The sequence below is a fragment of the Sander lucioperca genome, chromosome 7 (assembly GCF_008315115.2).
Source record: "Sander lucioperca isolate FBNREF2018 chromosome 7, SLUC_FBN_1.2, whole genome shotgun sequence".
Classification (NCBI taxonomy): domain Eukaryota; kingdom Metazoa; phylum Chordata; class Actinopteri; order Perciformes; family Percidae; genus Sander; species Sander lucioperca.
This window is the reverse complement of record NC_050179.1, coordinates 28,897,669-28,915,475: the sequence shown is the minus strand read 5'-3', so window position 1 is coordinate 28,915,475 and position 17,807 is coordinate 28,897,669. Positions and strand designations below refer to the sequence as shown.

At 39.5% G+C, this 17,807-nt stretch overlaps 1 protein-coding gene across 1 annotated transcript in view; it reads left to right on the top strand.

Moving 5' to 3' along the window:
* Positions 1–17,807, top strand: part of LOC116050373 (cGMP-dependent protein kinase 2) — a 37,714-nt gene that overhangs the window by 8,793 nt on the left and 11,114 nt on the right. The window contains exons 4-14 of the mRNA XM_031300375.2: positions 1,417–1,583; positions 4,992–5,105; positions 6,829–6,934; positions 7,470–7,533; positions 7,683–7,760; positions 9,489–9,583; positions 10,831–10,899; positions 12,850–12,948; positions 13,732–13,879; positions 15,769–15,905; positions 16,875–16,964. Coding sequence (XP_031156235.1) covers positions 1,417–1,583; positions 4,992–5,105; positions 6,829–6,934; positions 7,470–7,533; positions 7,683–7,760; positions 9,489–9,583; positions 10,831–10,899; positions 12,850–12,948; positions 13,732–13,879; positions 15,769–15,905; positions 16,875–16,964 — 1,167 coding nt within the window. The remainder of the gene's footprint in view (positions 1–1,416; positions 1,584–4,991; positions 5,106–6,828; positions 6,935–7,469; positions 7,534–7,682; positions 7,761–9,488; positions 9,584–10,830; positions 10,900–12,849; positions 12,949–13,731; positions 13,880–15,768; positions 15,906–16,874; positions 16,965–17,807) is intronic.

The following is a 17,807-nucleotide window of genomic DNA, read 5'->3' as shown; positions in this document are numbered from 1 at the left end:
AAAAATATTTAAAAAAAAACTTCGGAACAGCAGACGACTCCTCAGCCTCACCCAGTTTAACAGACTGTTATGCTACCTGCCTAGCTAGCAGCTATAATGTTACCCAGCATGCGGTGTAAATTTGTAAATGTACAATTATTAGTGTTGCAAATTCTTTATGTCACATAGTGTTGTGTGCTATGGTGTTTTATCCTGTAAAAGAGATTAAGTTGTGAGTTATTAATTATTATAAAGTTACTACCATGAGTGATTAGGGTACGCATTTAACAGGGGTCTCATTTTCAATTCATTCGCAGATTACTTCGGCCGTAGCACTCTCTGCGGCAATGCACCAGTGTTACGGTACATGAAACATTCATATCATATGGAAAATGAATACCGGTATACAGTATGAACAGATATACCGCCCAGCACTACTCTCTGCTGAGTGCAATGATGCCTCACACTATGTCAAACGGTTCATTGGTTATAAAAGGGGCATAGTTAAAGGGTGGGACCAATGTATAGCGGGCGGCATTAGACATGTATTTTGTTGCTCAATGTCAAGTGTACATTGTATATTTAATGTAAATTGAATGATGTTTGACATATAACGCAGATTTCCTGTTGCCAGCAGGGGGCGCTATGACTATGAGTCAATAATGGCATGCAGATGTCCTCAGGCTTGGACTCTTAGGAAGTATGAGAAATTTCGGGCAGATTGGACAATTGGACATTGTTAATTACAATAACTTCCTTTTTCCTGGCGAAAAATGCAAAATGCAGTTTGACAAAATCTCAAGCATTTAATAATTGCATAGAAAAATGTTGAAGTTGATTGGGTTAAATGTGTGGGAGGAGTTTGTTGATGCCTGGAAATGGCGAAAAATCTGCTAAAATTTCAAATTCAAGTACTTGAAAGGGAATTCAAAATGGCTGACTTACTGTTGAGTTTAGGGTATACCTCCAATAGGGTTTTTGTATGTCTCCACATGTTACATATGCCTACCAATTTGCATTAGTGTACATACAATTTGAAGAAGGGGGCTTCAAAAAATGTAGGGGGAACTATTGAGCTACTTTGTCACATCCAAGAACGAAACCCATAAAATATCTAATTATGTCCTGATGCATGTGCATATTTTGGTGCATTTTTAAGCATCTTAATCACCTAAAAAATGTGATTCATTTCACTTTATAATAATACCTTGAGTTGCAGAAGGGTCCTTGCACCCATCAAGCCCACGCCCTTAAGACACAACCATCCACTCCACTTCACCATGTGGAGAAACCCAAAGCTTGACAGACCTGTTGTGCTTAGTTAAATTGGGCAAATTGGTTTTGGAGGAAAGGTTTAGCAAACGGTTAATTATTCCGGATAAGTAAAATTGACTTGACTTTGGCACTGTTTGTTTCTGTATTTTTTTTAAATCCCAGCACCAAGAAGCTCATCAATGACGCCATCATGAACAATGACTTTCTGAACAAGCTGGAGCCACAGCACATGAGGGAGATGGTGGACTGTATGTATGAGAAGGTTTACACCGAGGGACAGCTGGTGATTCAGGAGGGGGAACCTGGGAACTACCTCTATGTACTGGCAGGTCAGTTCAGCAGAATGTGTGTAGCTCTGTTGGGACTTCTTGTGTGATTTTGCTCATTTTACAAAACAGCTGGTATAGAAACAAAGTTTAGCAAAAGTCATTGAGGGAGATTAAAATTCTAAAATGCAACACAAGGGATTGTTTACAGAAGTCTTCAGTTTATCATTTACAGCTGTTATTTTCCCATTGGGATGAGAGATGTACCAAAAATCTAGTTGAGTTTCAAGAGCCATCCATCCGTCCATCGCCATCCGCTTTTCCGCCAAACTTGCCTTTCCTGAGCCACATTAGGCAGCTCTGACTCCACAGTCAGGGGATCCCGAGGTGTTCCTAGGCCGGGGTGGAGATATAATCCCTCCACCTAGTCCTGGGTCTTCCCTGAGGCCTGCTCCCAGCTGGATGTGCCTGGAACAGGGCCCAGGGGGCATCCTTACCAGATGCCCAAACTACCTTTTCATCTTTCAAGATGGCTAAAATTATTTTAGCTGTATGTTAAAGTGGTTTTAAAATAAAAACTGTACATGTTAAAAAGGAGCCACAGTTAGCTCATCTCTTTATTTTGAACAATGGACAATGAAAGGTAGTGTATATGTTCATTAAATAAATAGAATTGGAATTCAAAATTGACTTCATTGTCATTGTTAGTACATACAATGAAATATAAATAAAAGTAGAAGAAAAATACATTTTATAATACTCAAATATGTATTTATTTGGGGGGAAAAAGAGGCATTGAATGAGGGTACTGTTGTGTCTGTGAGGTCTGGACCCAAGAGCGGACACCGACTAGAGGTTTGAGGTAGTAACAGGTCTTTAATGAAAGCTCTACTGAACAGAAATCTTGCAACAAAGGTAGGTGGTGATCCAAATGGGAGGAGGAGTGGAGGTAGACGAGGCAGGCACGAAACACAGGGCTGGTGGAGTGGCAGGTAGCGTAGGTGACGTCGACTTCCAATGACTACGCACAGAGAGACAACACAGTGTTAACACAAGGAAAACTTTGACAACAAAAGGTTCACTAATACTCAAAAGTTTGGCCAAGAGTAAGTTACCACGTGAGTGACTGAAACAAACTGGCACTGGCTGCCTGGATCTCAGGAGTCCTTGTGCTGGAGCTTGATTAGGAGATCACTAGCAGCTGCGCTGGAGAGCCAGGTGCCCTGGAGAAAGCCACACCTGCCCACACACTCCCACACACACACACACACACACACACACACACACACAGAACACCAAAAAAGGAAACACTAATGCCTGAGTCATGGATAGGCCGTGACAGGTACGATGGGCCAGGACATCGACAAACACACGTGCAGCGATGCAGTGCTTGGACGGGAGGTTCTGCTGCTCTTTGACTTTTCAATGACAACCGTCACTTTAAAGCAACACTATTTAACTTTTAGGGTGAGTTAAGTTAGACAGTGTGCGTAAGTTTCTTTGGAACTTACTTATCCCAATACATATGCAACGTTTTATATCTATGGTCCCCTCCGACGCACCTGTCTCATGGTATAGATGTTCAAGGTATTTTTCTGTAATGAAATTATTATTATTAACAATAATTTGGTGGGCATCCCCCCGGCAGTGGCTGGGTGGGCTCACCTTTAGCAATGAGTTTGTAATGGCTGGGTTTGCTGATAGGGCTGCTCAATTATGGAAAAAATCATAATCACAATTATTTTGATCAATATTGAAATCTCGATTATTAAACACGATCACTCATTGACTTTTGGAAAGATGTGGCATTTATTGGACTTGACAAATCAACAAGGAAAACACCTCGTGTGAACTTGCCCTTAATACTTTTTCCGTTGAACTTTTTGAATTCCCCCAAAAATAAATAATACAAAAAATATATTAAAATTTCTTTAATAGAATTAAACAATAAATACAAAAAAAACATCAACTGTTGTAGTGCACCTTCACAATCTTTTGAAAACAATTAAAAAATGAAATGCAAAACATAACTAAAACAAATATAATACAAATATGTGTCATGACATTATCTGTCATTCAGAACACAAGACAGAATTAGAGTTTACTTGCAAAACGTAAAATTATCCTGTTTTCTTAATTATTATTATTATTTTTTTTTATGATCATTAGGAGCCGAAATCAAAATCGCAATTAAAACGGTAAGCAGAGGCAGAATCAGGTTTGAGGGTTTTTTAGTTTTAATATGAAAAATGCAGCCTAAAGGCACAGGTGGTGGCGACAGGAGACAGACAGGTGACTGGCACTAATCCGGCTGAGCACGGTGAGGAAACACTGGAGCAGAGCGGCCCTCGTGGCTGGCGCTGGCAGCGAGGCACTTTGGAAAAAACACGAGAGGTACTGGTGAGAAGCGGTGAAACCAGAGACCGAAAATCATGCAAAAAACACTGAAGAAAAAAGTCACAAAGGTTGTTGTGGCAATGAAAGAGATGGAATTATCTGGCACAGGAGGGGGACCAATAATCAAGTTCAGGGTGGGAGGGATGAGGGGGGGCATTTTATAAGAATACAGCATAGAAAATCTGTTTAATAGATAGATAGATACTTTATTCATCCCGAGGGAAATTTTAGGCTCAGTAGCTAGACAACCATAACACAATAAACACACATACACACATATACCTCACATACATAAAAATCACTCACAGAAAATTAAAGTTACTTTGCACTGGACTGACATCCCATAACATATTGTAGTACTGGTACTATTATTGTTGTTATTATGTTGAGATAATTACAGTATAAAGGAAGGCTGGTTGTCTGGGCTAGTCCACACTCCATTCCTGGATGGGAGAAAAACGTGCTCTGGTTTATTGGCATTTCTTTAAACCAATCACAATCATCTTGGCTAATCGCCGGACGGAGCAATGGTGCCTCTGCAAAATAGCCTTGTGAATGAACTTGTTTTGGTGGAACATACCAAACAAAAGTTGTTTTAGTCGTGCAACAAAAAACTCAGATTGGACAGCAGTTAACCATAGTCCTCATAAATCCACCAGAGTTTAGAACACCAACACAAAGGAAGAGGAAGGTAATGGAGATCTGGTGGAACCTCCGGCGGCACCTGAACAATCCTGGAAATGAAACGTCGTTGATATAGACTGCATGTTACCTTGCTACCAGAACTACGTAGGTGGCAGTATAGTTCTAGTTCAGCTTTGGTAAATGCTGCTGTTGTTGTGACTGCTCACTGGCTCTGATGTGAACTCCAAAAGTTGGTCTGCACCGGAGTTAGAGTGTTCTACAGACTGTACAAATATTGCCATCCTCCACAGTAAAGGAAGAAAAACGTTCTACTCTTTTATATCTATATATATAAATATCCTATGTTAGCTCGAGTTAACAATATGTATCCAATGAAAATATAGATCATAAAAAGAGTATGAACTGTATGTTGTGTTGTTCTAACTGCAGATGGCTTGCTGGAGGTCATCCAGAATGGGAAGCTGCTGGGGGAGATGCGTCCTGGCACAGCGTTTGGAGAACTGGCCATACTGTACAACTGTAAGAGAACAGCTACTGTCAAAGGTGAGTGACAGGAGCATGACTTTTGCATTTTAAGGTATGTATCTATATGTATAAGTTTGTGTTCTCTACTGTCTTTAATGTAAGTGTTGAATTATCGTATTCTAAAAAGGGTCCATATAGGGACATGCATTGCAAATTAGCTTAGATATACCTGTGAGTCTATGCTACATACTTGTCCCTACACAAATAAACATTGAAAAAAAAAAAAAAAAAAAATTTAAATATGACCAAACCAGTCAAGGTTCTTACAGTACTATGTCTCACCTTTGGGATTACATATCACTCCCTGGTACTAAGAGTGTGTGTGTGTGTGTGTGTGTGTGTGTGTGTGTGTGTGTGTGTGTGTGTGTGTGTGTGTGTGTGTGTGTGTGTGTGTGTGTGTGTGTCAACCATATCCAGATCACCTTTGGGATTACATATGTGCATCACTCTGTGCGTGTGTGTGTGTGTGTGTGTGTGTGTGTGTGTGTGTTTGACAACCATATCCAGATCATGTACAGTATAATACACCTGCTGGCTGTATGCTACATGAGCAGATGATTATTCACACAGGGAGTTATTAAATATACTTTAAACCTACACATCCATGTCTCATACTGTACGTGCTGATATGTTCATGCTTGCAAGCTTTTGTGTAACTATATCACCCAATAGGATTAAATTCATGTCGAATGGAAGTTGTACATTTTATAGATGGAATCATTTGTCACAGTGCTGATGCTATTCAACATTATCAAGTCTCTTGCACCGAGCAAGCAGGCACAGTGTAAAATGAACATTTAGGTAGGCTAACCATTGAGCCTGGATAAGCAATAATTACCGTTGAATTATAATCTATGTAAAAAGAGGTTATTTTAAAATAGTTATTATAAATTGAATCATGAATTTACATGTAAATGATGCTCTATTAATATCTATTGAATAGTTCTGCTTTCTTATTGTGACTTTTTTATGTGTTCATGTTTGTTTTTTTTCTGTGCAATAATCACAATATAAAGATGATTTAGTTAAAGAGGAAATTAAAATAAATGCATGTTTGGTGTGATGGTTGTGCAAAATCAAATGCAGCCTCAAAGATACCTCTTCTTAGTTGCTCTAGAATCACATTTTAAAGATTATTCCTTGCTCTTTGTTTATCGTTGCAAACATGGTCTTAAAGGAATAGTTAAACACTGTTTTATTGGAAATACCGTCTGTTTGTCTCTCCATCTGTCTGTCTGTCTGTCTGTCTGTCTGTCTGCTGGAGTCAGGATGTGGATAGCAAAAGACAGGAAGCAAGGGAAACAGCTAGCTGGTCTTCTTATCTCATTATTTGAAATAAAACAAAAAAAGCTTGTCTCCCAAAATAAGGAACTCTTCCTCGGACATGAAAAAACAGGTTGTTCATAAAATTAGAGCTGGTGAAAAATGTTCAACTGATTTGTGCTGAGAAATATAATGTTTTTCATTTGCATTATTTACATTTTACCAGAACATAAAGTTGAATGTTAGAGTAGCACTACCAACTGAGATGCCAAAAGAAAAGGAGATCTGAAATCTTTCTCAATTCATTTGCTAAACCATTTGATAGTCAATCAGATCTGTTGTCCAAGTGCATGGGGGAAATGTGTTTAGGTCTTTCATGCTCTGTACCCAATTTATTTAGAAGGACCCTTAACTATCCCCCACAGTGATGATAAAGCAAAAGGTTTAATGAGTTGTTGATGGTTCCATTCTCATCTAGCTGTGTCCCAGTCTCACATCTGGGCTCTGGACCGCCAGACGTTCCAGACCATCATGATGCGGACCACACAGGCCAGACATGAGGAGTACTTCAGCTTTCTGCGCAGGTACAAACACAAATGACCAGCTCGGTGTGTCTTCTCTCAACTACAATATAACTAGTGTTTTCAGCGAGGTTGGCAGTATTACTCCAAACTCAGAAAAGCGTGCAGACGATTTGTAGCATTAGCCTGGCATGCTAACAATCAGCAATGAAATTATGCTTAAATATAGCTTTGACTTTCAGATGAGGTTTGAGTTCCAAATGGGACTTTACGACAGGTACAGTCGGGTCAGGTCTTTAAGATGTAGCTACAGTACATGCCAGGTTCAGGTGTGAGTTTTAGACCTGTGCAGAACTATAAAGCAGTTATGCATTTACAAAACACACTCTCAAATTCTCATGTTTATCCCTAAGGATATACAATTTGTCTATTTTCAGCCAAAGTCCACCTGTTATACACACAGCCACATTTAAATAGCTCCTATCATCATAAGGTTTTCTTTATTAAATTTGACATTTACATTGTTTTGCAGTTTCCCTGTATATGATCTAACACACATAATGATTGTGTGTTTTTGTTTCTCTGGGGTGTGTGTAAGTGTGTCTCTGCTCCAAGGACTGCCTGAGGAGAAACTAGCCAAGGTTGTCGATTGTCTTGAAGTGGTGAGTATTTCCCACTCCACCACATTTTTTGCTTGTAATCTTTATTCATTCTATCCACTTCCATGCAGTATCTGTTTGTGACTGAATCTGGGTTTTTTTCAAATTGTATCTAAGTGGAAAAGAGAATGACTGACCTTTTGTCTTTTCAGGACTATTTTGAAAAAGGGGAGTATATTATTCGAGAAGGTGAAGAAGGGAACACTTTCTTTATTATCGCAAAAGGAGAGGTGAGACATCTGCACAATGTTGTTGTGACCATCTTAAAGCCTTAATGTCTTCTTAATTCAAAGCAATTATTTGGTTGGAGTCTGGTGTTGTTAGTATAAACCACTAGGCCTTTCTCAATCTGTACTTGTGTTCAGTAACATTTGAAAAATGTCATCAGTCACAGGTGGGGGGTCCAGGCAACCACAGCTGCTTCTCATAATCCCAATTCCCTGTCCAACAAACAATTAGAAAAACACAGCAAATCCCAAAACCATGCAAATAACAACACATGCAACACATCTAGTACTAAAACCAAATGAAAAATACACACTGCTAAAACTCAAACTGGGCAATTAACCAAAACATGCATCTTTGGGAACAAAATGAAAAGCTGCCTACAGTCACATCCTGACACATGTATACAATATCAATAAAGGTGCATGTATAAAAAAATATATAAAGAGTAGGGCTGGGTATCGTTAAAAATTATCCGATACCGGTAGCGATACCAATACCGTGACTTCGATACCGGTTCCTAAACAAAACGTATTTCGATACCAATTTAACAAAAAAAAAAAAAGAAATTAGACCATTGCACAGTACAGCACAAATCTTTTTATTTTTGTTCCTGACGTGTAACATTAGACAGCCAATCACAGACATTATCAGATCTTGGAAGAAGCACGCTGCATGCTGATTGGCTCACTGACGTTGATGAGATTTACTCCTTAGGTATTGAAATTGGGTTTTGAATGACGAGGATATTTTACGTTACTCGATACTTTAGAGGCAATTCAGTCGGTGCCTAAAAAGTATTGAATTTGGTACCCAGCCCTAATAAAGAGATATGCAAAATCCATCAAATCTAGAAAATACACCATGCCAAAAATATAAACAAGTTTAATGATAAGGTTCATATTTGTCCTATCTCGAGTTTCTTCTTGGTGATATAGATATGAATGGGAAATGGAACATAGCTGCGTATATACTACAGCGTTCATGACTGCTGCAGTTTGGTAGTGATCAACTACTTCCAAAAAGTAGTCGAGTAGTCAAACTACCAAATAGGGGGATCTTCTATGCTAATTTCGAGGCTGCTGCTCTGCTTTTGTGTACTGATATCGCAAGACACTTTTTACCTCGACGAGAAATCTTGTCACATTATAATCTCGTCACATCTCTAGACTGTTGTCTTTTCCACAGCTTTTAATTAGTCTTGTGTTATAGTACTTTTATTTATTTTATTTTTTAACTTCTCTGCACCTTTATAAAATGTCTGTGCTTTCATTTATCGTATACTTCTGTTTGTTGTTGGTGTTTTGCCTGTAAAGCACTTTGAATGAGCTCTGTGTATGATAAGATGCTATATAAATAAACCTGCCTTGCCTTGATACAGTTAGTCGAATAGTGAAAGAATTTCTTTCCAATGATAAAACAGACAGCAATTCTAGAAGGGCACTCGGATAGCGCAGACCTCCGCCAAGGCATGACTTATCTCACAATGTTGCAATGCAGTAAAAAATAATTTGTGTATCCATTCGAAAATGTATTGGTTCCTTTCTTGGGCCATGCTACACACTTCCACCAAGTTTCTTGAAGATCAGGCCAGTAGTTTTCCCATAATTCTGCTGACAAACAGACAAACCAAACCGAAAACATAACCTCCTTGGCGGAGGTAATAACACTGATTAAAACACTAGTTATTGTGCCTCATTCTATATGTTTGTATATTTTCTATATATCTGTAGGTCATAGTAACTCAAAGCACAGAGGGGTTGGCTGAACCACAGGAAATCAAGACATTGGGAGTTGGAGACTACTTTGGAGAAAAAGCTCTCATCAGGTACAAGCAACAGCTTCACAGAAGGCTGAAGAATTTTGCAGAATTTTCTGCAGTCTCTAAACAAATTCAAAAAGTAAAAATGAAACGCAGAATGTTAACACATCTTCACCCCAAGCAGAAAAATAGTAATATTTTGGATTACCCCTGAAAACTGCCTTTCAGAGAGTTCATATTATTCTCATCAGCAGGACTGACAGGACTATAACTACTAGGCTTACATGATACATGATACATACATACATACGTACATACTTTGTGCTGACTTCTTTTAAACTCTGGGGACAGAAAGGAGCCCTGTATTTTGAGAACAGAAAGTCCTGATTGGAGCACAAGCTTTAAGGAGGTCAGGCAGGTAGGAAGGGGCGTGCTCGTTTACAATTTTTTTTACAATCTGATGCACTTTCAAGTTTGATTTGCCATGGATCGGGAGCCAATGAAGGGAAGCTATAACTGGTGTAATGTGGTTAATAATCCAGTCTGGATGATACAAAAGTGTGAATTAGGATTTTTGTATCAGCCATGGATTAAAGAAACCTGATTTTATCTTTGTTGCACAGGTGAAAAAAGGTGATTTTGGTGATTTCTTTTTTGAGCTAATGAAAAGAAAGGGTTGACTCAAACACAAGAGTCTTGGCTGTCTGACTTTTGCGTATCACTGAGTTGTCTAAATTGACTCTACTTGATCAGTTTAATCTGAATGTTGGAGCAAGAAATTACTTGACATCCAGTCATTCACAGCAGACAAGCAGGCCTCTAATGTAATAATGTGGGAATGATCATCCGCCTCTATAGGCACATACAGCTGAGTATCATCAGCATAGCAGTGGAAATTAATACCATGGCTGTGTATAATTTGGCCAAAAAGTAACATGTACAAAGGGAAGAGCAGAGGGCCGAGAACAAGTGGCAGTTCTAGACCATTTCTAATGGAGGGGCCAGACTGGAGCCACGTGCGATTTTTGGGGTACCAAATAAAAACCGCAAGTGTTACATGCCGAAACACATATACAGTAACAATAAACACAACAATACTTATTCAGTGTCAACCTACATTTTATTTATCACTGCACATATCCTCTCTTTGGGGATAAAGTCTGGGTGAAAAATGTATGAAAATATTTGCCTCAGTTAGGGGAGCCAGAGGGGGGTCAAGGCCCCCAGAACCGCCACTGCCAAGAACAGAGAGTGAGAGTGTACATGTGGGTTTGTGTTATTTGTTTGACTGAACTGTACCTGTATGTTTACAGTGAGGATGTGCGCTCAGCCAACATCATCTGCAGTGAGAACGACACACACTGCCTGGTGGTGGACAGAGAGTGAGTAGCTGGATGTTTATGTATTATGTACACCTGGACCCATATACCAGACCTTTTAGATACTGTTTTTTGTTGTTGCTGTTTACTCTTACTATAACTGGTATATAGTATTCCTAGGGATATATTAAGGAGTGTGGATGCCCCTGATCCCAGCATCTTTGTAGAAAGTGACAGATCAGAAAATAAGTACACAAGATTATGGATCTGACTAGGCATTTGATGAGAAGAGGGCAATAGCTAAACATGAAAAACCTTGATGTAGGGCTGGACAATATAACATCAATATCAGGATATTTTTGACCCAATACCTCAATATCGATATTTCGATAATATTGTTGGGTTGACAATTACTGCTTTCACAAAATATTTACACAATAAGATTAATTACTGATAAAAAAATCATCAGTAATGTGAACATACTGACTACAATGAAGTGGGTAAAGGTGAATAAAAGAACAGCTAGAACAGTCTGGTAAATTCAGAAAATGATATCACTTTACTTATCCAAAATCTAAGACAAATCTAGTCTCATATTCAATTCAATTTTATTTATACTATCAAATCATAACAAGAGTTATCTCAAGACACTTTACAGATAGAGGTGTAGACCACACGCTATAATTTACAAAGACCCAACAATTCCAGTAATTCCCCCAAGAGCAAGCATTTAGTGCAACAGTGAGGAAAAACTTCCTTTTTGGCAGAATCCTCGGACAGACCCAGGCTCTTAGTGGGCAGACATCTGCTGGTGCCGGTTGGGACACAGAGACACTGATACAGATATACAGATATAGAGAAATATGATTCATAATAATTATAGCAGTTGATATGATGAACAGTTGCAATTATAGTAACAATAAAGATAATGGAACTATGACTAGAAAGAATAGTTGTAGGAGTTCAGAGCGAAATGGGACGTAGTATGGTGTTGAGCAGGACCACGGCGGCATCTGCAACCATGATTTAGGTGCCACCCCAATCCAAGGAAAACTGCGAGGCGAGAAAACATAAGGACTCCGGGGAGTAAGCTCCCCAGAGATAAGTTAGTAACATGCATTACTGGGCCATGAATCCACACAGATGGAAAAAGAGAGGAGAGAGGAGCTCGGTGTGTCAAAGGAAGTCCCCCGGCAGTCTAAAACTATAACAGCATAACTAAGAGCTGAGCCAGCTCTATAAGGGTTGGTAGATGAATCTTACGACTAGGAAGAGAAGCAGAGACACATCTAAATCTATATCACAATATAGATAACATATTGATATATTGCCCAGCTCTCCTTTGGCAATAAGCCTGGCAATAACAATACTATGGTCAGTGACATCAAATGCTGCAGTAAAATCCAAGAGCACAGCCCCCAACTAGTTTCCTGTCATCCACATGTGTAAACATTGATCAGTCATGTGTACTAATGTAGTGCTAGTAGAGTGCCCTGGTCTATAAGCATGCTGTGCTTTTTTAAGTAGGCCGTTTTTACTAAAATAATAAAGTATCTTACCAAGCATGCACAGGGAGTATGCTAATAGGTTTACAGTTGGAGCCAGTGAAAGATGCATTTCCATCTGGGGATAAAGGTCATTATTTAGACTCTTTCAAAAACTGTGGACAGGTCCCCACAGAGTAAGCATCTATTAAAAATATGACATATTGGTTTGGGAAGTAGCTAGCTGTGATTATCTAACAAATAATTAACAAATGTATAGACAAGAACAAAATTAAACAAATGTAAAATTAAACAAAAATATAACTATATACTATTGTTAAATAGAGTTAGATGTCTGCATAGCAATGAAAAGTCAATACTGTGCTTAGAAATGGCAAGGCACACACACACACACACACACACACACACACACACAGACACACACAGACACACACATACACACACACACACACACACACACTGAAATAAAAGTTGTTCATGCCTTTGCCCCCTGCCTCCTCCTCTCCAGCAATTTCAACCAAATGGTGGGAACTTATGAGGAACTTCAGTCTTACCTGAAGGAATACGTGGAAGAGCTTTCCAGGAGTGATGAGAGGAGAAATGCCCTGTAAGTGCACAATAACAGGATGACACAATAATCCAACACATTCTTATATACAGGTATGATATCGTACGAAAACTCATGCACAATGCATCATTTAGCCGAGAAAAGGTGACTGTAAGGTAGGTACAGAGCACCATAAGGGGACGGTCATGAAAGTGGCCGTGGCAGTTGAGTTTAGCCAACAAAAGGTGACCATCATGTTGCGACGACAGTTAAGTTTAGACACCAAAACAACTAGTTAAGATTAGAAAAAATATGGTGGTTTGGGTCGAAACACCGGCCCCCTTAAGTAGTACTCCCGGGACACACACACACACACACACACACACACACACACACACACACACACACACACACACACACACACACACCTGTGCCCTTTTCCCTTAATTTCTTCCTGGACCAGACCCTGCTCCCTTGCTTGAAAGCCCTGTGTTTTAGGACCCATCCACCACTCGGTTTTTATACAGCGGCAGTCAACCTGGAGCATACAGTAATACATACCTGGAATACATACGAATTACAGTGCATTACTTTTCGTAGCTATAGGTACGAATGGTTCATGAGAACAGCCTGAATAATCATGTGCAGCTGTACAAATGTTAATTAGGTCTTTGTGTAAGATCATAATGGTGGTGACTTATTGCATGTCATATTCTCATATTGCATTTCCAGTTTTACTTCTGGTAGACTGATTTAAAGTTTTGTTTTCAAATGTGTCAGTGTAGGCTGAAAAGCAATAAGGACCCAAATGTAATCACATGTCCTGTGTTATTCCTCTCTCAGGCCCCACTCACCTCAGATTGATTCTGCAGAGGCCCAGGAGCTGAGGAGACTGAGGGAGAAGATTGCTCTCCTGCCTCCACACCGGCCTTTTCAGGAGCTCGAGGTCATAGCTACACTAGGCATGGGAGGATTTGGACGAGTGGAGCTGGTGAGCTGCAGTAACACTATAATGCCCCGACTAGACTTCCTGTTATGGCGGCGTGGTGAGCAGACGTGGCTCCTCGTGCTCTGTTGCTAATCCTGGATCAAATACTACTTAAATAAGCCCAATTGGAGTAAAAGTATTACAACTTAAAACAGTGGTTGTAATATATGTTAATATGCCGAGAAAGGTGACCAAGTGTAATGCCCTAACTATCACCTGTCGTTAGTCAGCCCCCCTTTTATATTGGAAATGATTGAGCTGGGTTGCGTTTACGGGTGATATGTTTGTCTTGCCAATCCCTGACCCTGTTATTGGTTAGTGATATGTTCACTAAGTGGGTCAGTCATGTTCATCATCTTTTTGAGTAAAATTATTACCAATGTAGCAAACAGATAAAAAATAAGTATTTTGAAAAATATATCCTCAAAAATAAAAGGGGTAGTGTATGTGACATCATCCTCAGGTTGGATCGGTGGATATGATAGGGTGAGGGATAGCGTCGCATTGCAAGACCTATTTTCAAAGAGCAGGAGTAAGATCTGGCTACACCACACATGAATTCTGGGAGAGTAGAAAAGAAACGCTCTGTGTTGGTTATTTCTTTAAACCAATAACAATTGTCTTGGGTGGTGCTAAGCTCCGAACTGGCCAGCAGCAATTTTTTCGTCCTTTCTTTGTCTTGCATTGTGAGCTGCAGTTACCCCTCCTTGACTGCTAGTTCTTCTCCTGCTAGTGAGGGAAACACAACCAAAACCATGGCCTTTTTTACACCATGTCTATGTGTTTAACGTTATCGTTGCTAGCTCGCTGCAGACGATAGGCCATGCTCGGAAAATAAAACTTTCCATAACCTGTGGGCAAAAGTTGTAAAGAAACTTTATCAGGCTTTTGCCTCTCTCATGGTATAGATATGCAAAGTATCTTTCTTTTCATAACCAGTGGGCAAACGTGCTAGCACATCCCTGTTAAATAGTAAATGCCGTGAACATATTCTTTGTAAATCTTTACAATCATTCATCGAAATAACCAAGCAGGCCTGCCTTATTGCATTATCCAAATTGTCATCAAAACTTCGTCAATTTCAACGTGTATCTTGTTAGATTGGAGGTTGTTGTTTCCTGTAAAAAGGGATACATGCAACAGTAGTCTATATCGATAACATTTCATTTCCGGGATTGTTCCGGTGCTGCCGGAAATTCCGCTGGATGTCCCTCTTTATGTCCGTCCCCTTCCTCTTCCTTTGTGTCGGTGTTCTAACCTCCGGTGGATTTGTGAGGACTATGGTTAACAACTCCTCAGATCTCTGCAGGGTAAATCCAGACAGCTAGCTAGACTATCTGTCCAATCTGAGTTTTCTGTTGCACGACTAAAACTACTTTTGAACGTACATGTTCCACCAAAACAAGTTCCTCCCTGAGACTATTTTGCAGTGATTGGTGCGATATGCCAATAAACCAGAGCACGTTTTTCTCCCATCCCAGAATGCTGTGTGGACTAGCCAGACCCTCCTCTGCAGCGCTGTGGAGGAAGGTCTGGCAATGTGAGACTTGTGAAACAGTAACACACAGATAGCAGAAGGGGAGGGGCAAAGCCTGTCAGGCTTTATCCTGGCAATGTACTTCATGGAACACAAGGACAAACATTCAAGCGACATGTAGCTTTTAAGCCATTCTAGAAAATCATGAGAGAAGCCTGAGATTTCCCCTAGCCTCTTCACTACAATCAGAGTATTGTTCTTCTAGTGGCCATTAGAGGGTATACAGTTTCTACATCAGCCTCCACATTTACTGTAGCAATGTTGGTTAATTATGTTTGTTAGTTTTTGTGTTATATACTTTTCCAGTGTCCCTCTGTGTGGTTTGCTCAATGAGCTCCTCTCTGCTGTTTCTCAGGTGAAGCTGAAAGACGAGGACACAACTTTTGCTCTGAAGTGCATCAAGAAGAAGCACATTGTGGACACCAGACAGCAGGAGCACATCTACTCTGAGAAAAACATCCTTCAGCAAACAAACTCTGTGTTTATCATCAGGTGTGGGCCACAAACATCATTACCCATCAGGTTTCTTTTTTTAATGAAGAGCAAGGTGTGATTTTTAGATATTTAGTTGTTTTCCATAATCTAAGCTAGTGAAAGCATATCAAATGTTGAACAAGAGAGGCTAGAGAATGGGTAGGTTAGCCATCGGATCAATCTCCTTGTATTCCCTAAGAAGAAGATAAAATGGGGGCTGGTCACTGTCTTGGTTTCTCCGGAGTTGCTAAGAAACCTGCTAGGAGAATGCTGCTGACCCAGGTCCCACCGCTGCACTGAGATTTATCTGGACTATGACTTTAAAGAACAAAGGCCTTGTGCAAGCAGTCTGTTGACTGTCATTCAAAAGGGAAAAGTTCACCCAAAATGTAGTGTTCAGTGTAGTATGTTCACGCTCCCACTACACTACTAATACACTCGTCCTACCAGTTAGTTTCTTCCTTATTAGTTCAGAGATTTTGTACGGGGTCTCAGTGTTAAATTAAATCTAAGAATGCCGATTCTTATACGTTTCAGTGTTCATGCAACCCATGAACACTGAAACATATAAGAATCGGCATTCTTAGATTCAGAGAATGAGATATTTTAGAGCCTGCATCAAAAGTCTTTCTCTGAAGAGCTGCTGCATCAGCAATTGTAATCTGCAATGCTTCACTTTTTTTGGTGGCCTTTTATAAGCCAATATAAGGCATGTTGTTGGTATATGTTTATCATTATTACATTTTCAGATTGCATTACCAATACAAGAAATCAATGCCATTACAAAACATGAATGCAATTTCTACTGGACGTTCACCACCAATGTACAGCATATTGCCAGGGACTATCATTATTTATATTTTGAGGTCCTAATTTTAGTTTGTTTTTTTATCTATGTTTTGTTACTATGCTAGCAAGTTGATTATGAGGTATTTTTAATGCAGAAGTTAACAAAGGGTCTCTTGGCTGTCTGTGCATGTATTTCAGGTTATTCCGAACATTTCGGGATGATAAGTTTGTCTACATGCTGCTGGAGGTGTGTCTTGGTGGAGAGCTGTGGACTGTTCTGCGGGATATGTGAGTGTAGGTGCTTTTGCTACATTCATAACAACTACAAATGAAAAGATCCATAGATTGATATTTAAAGAGTAACTTAAAGGAATAGTTCAGCCAAAAACAATATTAAATTGTATTTAGTACTCACCTACCTGGGCTCTCTTTGGACCCAGAAAAAGTTTTCTATCAAATAATAAAAAGTAATAAAAAGTGGAGCACCCGAAAAATGTATGCCTATCACTGCAAACAAGCTTAACAGAGGCCGAACGAAAGACAGCAAAAAGGTTATTAAAAAAACTTGATCATCGAGTGAAGCAACTTGTTGTGTACTTACTGTATGTGCTGTCTTTAGCAATAGTTTAGGGGAAATAGTTTTGTTTGGATTTGCATGAGGCCATGAATGGATACAATACACTCAATGTTAGTTTTAATGAAGCAAATAACCCAAAGAGAGACACAGACCTTAGAACAACAACTAGTGATATGGAGGTTGACTGCTAGCCAAGTTCTACAAAAAAACTTTTCTTCAAACTCTGAAATAAATGAATTTCAACACAACATGCAATATACTGCCAACAATATTGTTATGCGAGTGAGTAATACAATGTCTTGGAACCTACGTCAGTCTGTTTTCTGTCTACCTCTTTGCCTCCGCTCCATTGTCTATTTTTACCGGAAGGTGTGCACTCACATATACACACACGCGTATGCATGGAGTATCTTCTTCTTTTGTGTCTTTTGTTGTACACCACTACGTTTAGTACAATGAATGCTGCCTCTATCTGACCAAGTACAAAAAAAAGTTTATTCCTTATTCGTCACATACACATAGTAAAACGTAGTAAAATTCTATTACTGCATTTA